Consider the following 8,776-nt stretch of genomic DNA (forward strand, 5'->3'; position numbering starts at 1 on the left):
AGTCCGACAGAGAAACTGTGATCCCTTTGTATTTCCCGCCAGCTTTGGTTGTTGTTGTAGACTTGAGAATGAGCTTTGTGGCCTCATCAACGTAGAAGTAGAACTCTCCTTTCTTGACAATGACCAACAGACTGAGACCTGTGACAGGATCTATAATGCATCTTTCAATCAGCTGTAGGTAGGTGAGATTCTCCTTAGTGTTGGGGTCAAAGAAACCCTTGGTGTCATCACCTGAGTCGGATAAAATCCTGTTCATTTCTTCATCAAAGTAACCTCTTTGGTATGCTACCTGTACTGGCACTCTGTGACTATGGACTGGATCAATTATTCCTCCTGTTGCAATTTGTGCTTCAAGGAGACGGATTCCGTGATCTTTGACAATCAGATCTTTCTGCAAGGCCTGGAACAAGGATATTGTGTTCCCGGTGTAGGGGTCTTTGTATCCTGTAACTGCTCTTTCTGCTGAAAGCAGTTTGTCCTTCCATTCTTTGCCCACCACACTTTGAGCTACAGCTTCTTCCACAGAAAGTTTCTTGTTGTTTACTGGATCAATGACGAAGCCAGTGGCAGCCTGGGCCTCCAACAGAACCAGGGAGGTACCAGGAGTCAGTAGACCTCTACTTTTGGCTTCATAGATGCTCAGTGTCTCCTTTGTGGACTGAATGTATACTCCTGCAATGCTGTTGGTTCCCTCAAGGTACTTACGTACCGACGCCATTTCACTAACTTCAGCCACTGTGACATTTCCAGAAGTAATTTCCTTGTAAAGTTTTTCATCAATAATCTCTGATTTAACCAGCTCAGATACTGTTACATCCTTTCTTATGCCCTTTAATGTTTTGTCTTCAGTGGTCTCTGTGATTGTTGTGGTGATGGTTCGCGTGGATGTTGTGGTCTGCTGCTGAATGATTGTCAAGATGATTTCTAAAAAGCGTTCAATGGTGATTGTTCCAGCTTTGAACTGTTGGACAAGGTCCCTCCTCTTTTCTTCTGTGATGTATTTAGAGTATAGCAAGTCCCACAGAGAAACTGTGATCCCTTTGTATTTCCCGCCAGCTTTGGTTGTTGTTGTAGACTTGAGAATGAGCTTTGTGGCCTCATCAATATAGAAGTAGAACTCTCCTTTTTTTACAATTGATAATAAGTTGAGCTCTGTAACAGGATCTTTTGCACATCTTTCAATTAGCTGCAGGTAGGTAAGGTTTTCTTGAGTATTGGGGTCAAAGAAACCCTTGGTGTCATCATCAGCATCAGATAAAATTTGGTTCATTTCTTCATCAAAGTAACCTCTTTGGTATGCCACCTGTACTGGCACTCTGTGACTGTGGACTGGATCAATTATTCCTCCTGTTGCAATTTGTGCTTCAAGGAGACGGATTCCGTGATCTTTGACAATTAGGTCTTTCTGCAAGGCCTGGAACAAAGAAATTGTGTTCCCGGTGTAGGGGTCTTTGTACCCTGTAACTGCTCTTTCTGCTGAAAGCAGTTTGTTCTTCCACTCTTTGCCTACCACTCCGAGAGAAACAGCTTCTTCTACAGAAAGTTTCTTGTTGTTGACCGGGTCAATGACGAAGCCAGTGGCAGCTTGGGCCTCCAACAGAACCAGAGAGGTACCAGGAGTCAGTAGACCTCTACTTTTAGCTTCATAGATGCTCATAACTTTTTTTGTAGATTCAACTCTGACACCCGCTATACAGTTTGTAGCTCCAAGGTACTTCTGAATGGATTCCATTTTGTTTACATTTTCCTCACTTACTTCGCCTTGTATAATTTGGCTGAATAGTTCCTTTGAGATAATCTTCGACTCAAACAGTTCACTTGCTGAAACTTGTTTTCTTAGTCCTTTGAACTTTCTTTGTTTGGATGATAGCTCTGTAATAATTACTGTGAGGATTTCAATTATTTCCTCTATTTTCAGAACTCCTGTTTTGTACTGTTGTATCAGCTGTTCCCTCTTTTCTTTTGTGATGTATTCAGAAAGCAACAACTCCCACACTGTTACTTCTTTGTTCTTGAATTTTCCTACATTTAGGGAAATACTCTTGTTTTTAAAGGCAAGCTCCACCTGCTCATCTGTGTGAAACACCCTGGACTCTTCTTTATGCAGTGGCAGAAGAAGCAGCCCAGTTTTGGAATCTCGCTCACATCGACTCATTAGCTGAAGATATGATAGATTTTCATTGGTATTAGGGTCAAAGAAGCCCTTTGCATCATCACTTGGGCTTAACAAAAGTTTGTGAGTTTCTTCATCAAGGTATCCCTTTTTTATAGCTATATGAGAAGGTATTCTGTGGCTTTGATTTGGGTCGATTATTCCTCCAGTAGCGATTTGTGCATCAAGAAGAAGGAGACCTTCCCTTCTTTCAATCAGTCTTTCTTTCATTGCCTCAAATAGGCTTATAGTGCCATCTGTGTAAGGATCTTTATAGCCAGTGACAGCACGCTCAGCTGAAAGAAGCTGCTCATGGAGATCTGGTCCAATTACATTCTCTTTCGCAGCTTCATCGACTGAATAGAACTTGTTGTTCACAGGATCAATCACCCATCCTGTTGCAGACTGTGCTTTGAGCAGTACCAATGCAATGCCAGGTGTCAAAAGATCTTCGTGTTTTGCTTTAGATATGCTCATTACATTCTGAGTTGGATAAATTTTGATGCCAGCAATGCTTTCGGTTCCCCTAAGGTATTTTGCAACGGATTCCTTTTGGCATACTTCTTTAAAGTCCAGTTTTCCTTCCTTAACCTGTTTGAATATGGCTGAGTCAATTATATCAGAATTGAGAAGTTGCTGTGCAGAGACCTCTTTTCTCAGTCCCGTTGTCACTTTCAGGGTTTCGTTCTCCAGTTTGTCGATTGCAGAGAGCACTAATGTAATTATATTTTGGGTGGTCATCTGCCTCAATTTTGCTTTTTCAATCATTTCCAGCTGCTGTTCTTCAGTAAAATAACAAGAGTGAATCAGGTCCCAGAGAGAAACGGATTTTCCTGAAAACCGTCCCACACTTACAGTGACAAATTTCTTTTCAAACTCTTGCCTTATTTCCATTTCCGTGTAGGTGTTTTCTGTTTTTTTCGTAGTCTTTGGTGTGTCGTTCAGTGGCAGGAGAAGGAGTCCAGTTTCTTTATCTTTCACACATCTACTCAACATTTCCATGTATGTCAGGTTTTCTTGTGTCTTTGGGTCAAAAAAGCCCTTTGTGTCATCAGTGGGGTCTGTTAAGATTTGATTAAGTTCTGCATCAAAATAACCTTTCCTGTATGCAACTTCTAGAGGTAAATGAAGGCATTTCAATGGATCAATAATGCCGCCAGTGGCAATTTGAGCCTCGAGTAAACGAATGCCATGCTGCTTGACAATAAGATCCTTTTTTAGGGCTTGGAATAGGGAGATCTTTTGACCTGTGTAAGGATCTTTATACCCAGTGACAGCCCTCTCTGCTGACAACAGCTTTTCGTATGTTTGTGGACTAATGACCATTTCTTTCAGTGCTTCTTCTACTGTAAGTTTCTGGTTTTTAAGAGGATCTACAATAAATCCTGTAGCTGCCTGTGCTTCAAGGAGACATAGGGCAGTGCCTGGGGTGAGGATACCCATTTTCTGTGCCTCATAGATGCTTAGCTTTTGATTGGAGGGTTGCAGTATCAAACCTGCTACACAACTTGTGCCCTGCAGGTAAGCTCGGACACTTTCCATCTTCATTAAATCACTACTTGACATCTTTCCATCAATTAAATTGTGGTATGTTTTATCATCCACAATTTCAAGATCCAAAAGATCCACAACAGAGACCTCTCCTCGGAGACTTCTGAAGTTGAGCTCTTCTTGCTGCTTTATCTCCTTACTCTCAATTATCTCTATGATAATAAGTGTTAGTTGCTCTATGGTGATTTTCCTGGATTTGTAAAGTTTGAAATACTCCTGTCGTCTGTCCTCAGACAGATATTCTGAATTAATTGCTTCCCACAGAGTTGTGCTGCCCTTGAATCTGCCATACTTGACATTGATTGTCGTTCTTTGAAAAGCCTCTCTCATCTTGTCATCAATATTTATTTTTCTCCCTTTGCCTTTCAGAGGTAAAAGGCACAAGCCTGTACTGGGATCTTTGACACATCTGGCCATTAGCTGCAAGTATGTCAGGTTCTCATGTGTATTTGGATCAAAGAAACCTTTGGTGTCATCACTTGGATCACTCAAAATCTGATTCATCTCCTCACTGAAGTACCCTCTCTTATAGGCTACGTGCACAGGGATTCGGTGGCTGTTTACTGGGTCAATGATACCACCAGTGGCAATCTGTGCCTCTAGAAGTCGAATCCCATGGTCTTTCACGATCAGGTCCTTCTGCATTGCTTGGAACAGGGAAATTATTTTTCCATCATGTGGATCTTTATAGCCAGTCACTGCTCTCTCTGCTGACCGCAACTTGTGACAAACATCTGGTCCCACAACCTTAGCTTTGACAGCATCATCCACAGAAAACTTCCTGTTTCCAATAGGGTCAATAATGAAGCCAGTTGCTGCCTGTGCCTCCAGTAGAATCAGAGCCGTCCCTGGCATTAGCTTTCCTTTTTGTCTTGCTTGGTAGATAGTCATAATTTGGGAATCTGGAAGCAGAATACCTGCAATGCTGTCTTTTCCCTGTAAGTACACATTTATATTTTCATCTTCCATTACATCTTTTACCGACTTTCTTCCCTTTTCCAGATCCTCCAGCACATCCTTGCTGATAATTTCTGCTTCAACAAGCTGCTTGGCTGTGACAGATTCCCTGATGCCCCCAAAGACAGTTTTTGTTGATTTTACAGATGTCTCTATGGTTTGCAAAACTATTTTTTTGATAGTCTCAATATTTACCTTTCCTTCCCTGTATTTCAGAAATATATCTGTCCTCTGCTGTTCATCAAAATACTCTGACATCAGTAGTTCCCACAAAGATACCTCCATTCCCATGTACTTCCCACATGCCACTTTGACCTTCTCCGTTTTGAAGACTGTTTTTGTTATGTAATCTATAAAGCTAGAATTAAATTTCCCTGTCTTATCATGTAGAGGAAGAAGGCACAATCCGGTGACGGGATCGATAACGCACCTTTCGATCAGCTGGAGGTATGTTAAATTCTCTTCTGTGTTTGGATCAAAAAATCCTTTTGTGTCGTCTCCTTCATCTTCTAGTATCTCATTCATTTCTGCATCAAAAAAGCCTCTCTTGAAGGCCACTTGTGTGGGAAGCCTGTGGCTGTTGATTGGATCAATTATCCCACCTGTCGCAATTTGTGCCTCCAGAAGTCGAATTCCATGTTCCTTGACGATGAGATCTTTTGACATTGCTTGAAACAAGGATACAGTGTCTCCTGAATATGGATCTTTGTATCCGGTTACCGCTCGTTCAGCAGAACGAAGCTTCAAATGGTATTCAGGGCCAACAAGTTTGTGCTTAATAGCTTCATCTACAGTGTACTTTTTGTTTTCTACAGGATCGATCATAAACCCAGTTGCTGCTTGTGCTTCCAGCAAAACAAGAGCTGTACCTGGCATCAGTATCCCTTGCTTCATGGCTTGATATATGCTCATTCTCTGGCCATTTGAAAGATCAGCAATTCCTGCTATACTGCCTTTACCTTCCAGGTATTCTTTCACAGTTTCCATCAACATCACATCTTGCGTGGTGGTTTTTCCGGTTTTCAAGTCTTCATAGGTTTTCTGATCAATGATTTTTGACGCTAATAGTTCACTTGAGGAAATGCCTTTTCGCAGACCTTTGAAGGCAATGCAGACAGGAAGAAGCGTTAAGCCAGTGTCAGACTCCACAGTGCATCTTTCCAGAAGGCCTCGGTAGTTAAGATTTTCTTGTGTGCTTGGATTGTAGAAGACTCTCAGCTCTGACATCTGGTCACTGATCAAAGACTTTTCATAAAGACCCTTTTGAATTGCATCATCAACTGAAAGGGTTGTCTTCTCCACAGGGTCAAAGATACCCTTGGTGGCTATCTGTGCTTCCAGTAGCCTCAATCCATAATCTCTGGGGACTACATCTTTTTGCATAGCCTGGTACACTGATATCATCTGATTAGTGTAAGGGTCTATATACCCACTAATGGCTTTCTCTGCAGAAAGGAGTTTCTCCCTCATTTCTGAACCAACAACACCCTCTTTAACAGCATCTGCAACAGGAAGTATTCGATTGCCAATCGGATCTATAATACCCACTGTGGCAACTTGTGCTTCAAGTAGAGCTAATGCAGTCCCTGGTTTAAGCAAACGTTGTTTCATTGCCTGATAAATTGTGATCTTCTCTCCTGTCTTCTCCAGAAATATGCCTGCCACAGGTTCATGGACTTCACATCCATTTTGCTTTGCTGTAGCGTTCTGCTCGATGGATTTCATCTTGACCTAAAACACAGTGGTAAAACACAAGTTATTTAAACTTGTTTAGGTGTAGCTAACTATTATTTTAGGGAATGCATTCACTGATATAAAGAAAATAACACATAGTTAAGTACCCACAAGAAATGTTGTAAATTCAGCATACTTGTTCCACATGCAAACCCATGATACAGTTCAAAAGTATTTAATGTGTAAGCAGCTAGCATGTCTATAACAGGCACAAGATTAGTTCACAGGTTTTGAAAGAGTTATGAGACAGAATACTAAATGAAATTAAGCAGACACTAAGAATAGACGGGTTAGATTTCATTACCACTTGCTTATGGAGTTCTTAAAGCCTCACATGAGAACGTATACTGACAGTTCCCTCAAGTGGCCATTATGATAGTAAGATGAAGCCAATAAAGGATTACAAAGCAAGATATAAACATAATGTTTTGTCAAAGGTTTATTCTGCCTTTCACCCTTATTTCTGAAGATCTCCAACAATATGGGCAAAATGCAGGGGTAGATGGATGGATGATGGATGGATGGATGGATGGATGGATGATGGATGGATGGATGGATGGTGGATGGATGGATGATGGATGGATGGTGGATGGATGGATGGATGGATGGATGATGGATGGATGGATGGATGGTGGATGGATGGATGATGGATGGATGGTGGATGGATGGATGGATGGATGGATGATGGATGGATGGATGGATGGTGGATGGATGGATGATGGATGGATGATGGATGGATGGATGGATGAATGGATGATGGATGGATGGATGGATGGTGGATGGATGGATGGATGGTTGATGGATGGATGGATGGTGGATGGATGGATGGTTGATGGATGGTTGATGGATGGATGGATGGTGGATGGATGGATGGATGGATGGATGGATGGATGGATGGATGGATGGTGGATGGATGGTTGATGGATGGATGGTGGATGGATGGATGGTTGATGGATGGATGGATGGATGGATGGTGGATGGATGGATGATGGATGGATGGATGGTGTTTGGGGGGACCATTCATGGGTATAATATCCACATTTCTGGAATCACTTACGATCAATTCATGTAGAATCTCTCTATTCCACCAGTTTAATTTCAATGAAAACTTGGTACATAAATGTAGAAGTTTAGGGTTTTTTTCCCCACTTGACTCATGGTGTTCCTCAGGGATCTGTCCTTGGCCCACCTCTATTTTTTATTTTATTTTATTTTTTTTGCAAAAAAAAATTTTTAACTATCATATCCTATTATTATTATTAATAGTATATTATAATAAAATTATTATTCTGCATTACTATTATTAGTTTTACTATTATAATATGATTACTATTATTATTACACTGTTAATACTCTGGTGTTGTAATCAGGCAGTAGATCATGGACCACTTTACATGATATTGGACGGCTTTTTCTGGGTCATTTAGTTTATATCAAACCTTTTAGTTTTGTGATGAGTCTGAAAATGGAAGTAATCCCTCTGATTCACCACTTCTTCTGAAGTCCAGGATGATGGATGCAGAAATTAGCGGTTGATTTTGCAGGACTATAGAGGTTTTCTCCTGAAAGACAGAGATATAACAAAAAGGGTTTTTATTTTCTCACACCTTTATCAATCAGATTGCTAACCCTTTCTTTTTAAAATTCCTCTCTTTTATTAAGTCTTCCCTTATTCTTACATGTTGTTATGTATAGAGGTCAGAGGAGGCAGGGGATTAAATACACTCTTTGCTTATCTTCTGTTATCTGACAAGACATTATGGGTAAAAACCAGAAGAGCCAGATTCACCGTGTTGTAACACCAAGCATGGAAAAACAAACAATTGAATGTGTGGTATGAACACCTTTCGCAAGACTTTCCCTGTCTTCAGATCTAGAGTAGATAATGCCAAGCCCTCAGATAGATTAGAAGATACAAAGAGCATATGCTAAGGAATGAGCTCACACCCGCTGCAGAAAGGAAAATCCTCAATGGCTGATTAGGACAAAGACATTCCTAAGAATGTCACATAAAAACCTGCTGCAGGAACTTTGTGAACAACTTTATAAAAAATAAAAGGAAGGAAAGAACAAAAGAGTCTGAATCACATTCAGACCATTAAAAGAACTAAACACGGCTTTAGATATTACTTTAGGAAGATATTTTCCCTTTCATTGATAAAAATTAAACTTCAAACAAATGTGCTTGACCAATTTATGGACAAATAAACGGAAATTTGACATTTTAGAGCCATAAAACATGTAAATATAAAAGTGTGCACTATAAATAAATCATTAGCTTTTTATTATATTATTGGCCTTAGGGGAGTGTTTAGTGGTTATAGCAGTGCTCTGAGAAGGTTGCAAGTACCCGGTTTGATCCCATAGCCTGCACTCTGGGTC

General features: G+C 40.6%; 1 protein-coding gene across 1 annotated transcript; it reads right to left on the bottom strand.

Moving 5' to 3' along the window:
• Position 1: 1 nt before the first annotated feature.
• Positions 2–7,978, bottom strand: LOC107090835 (epiplakin-like; the record flags this gene model as incomplete). Its single annotated transcript, XM_015384426.1, has 2 exons — positions 7,834–7,978; positions 2–6,391 (listed from the first exon to the last, which is right to left on the bottom strand). A coding segment is annotated over exon 2 (6,384 nt), but the record flags the coding sequence as incomplete, so codon positions are not given.
• Between the last annotated feature and the right edge of the window lie 798 nt (positions 7,979–8,776).

This window comes from Cyprinodon variegatus, unplaced genomic scaffold, assembly GCF_000732505.1.
Source record: "Cyprinodon variegatus isolate N-32 unplaced genomic scaffold, C_variegatus-1.0 Scaffold312, whole genome shotgun sequence".
NCBI lineage: Eukaryota > Metazoa > Chordata > Actinopteri > Cyprinodontiformes > Cyprinodontidae > Cyprinodon > Cyprinodon variegatus.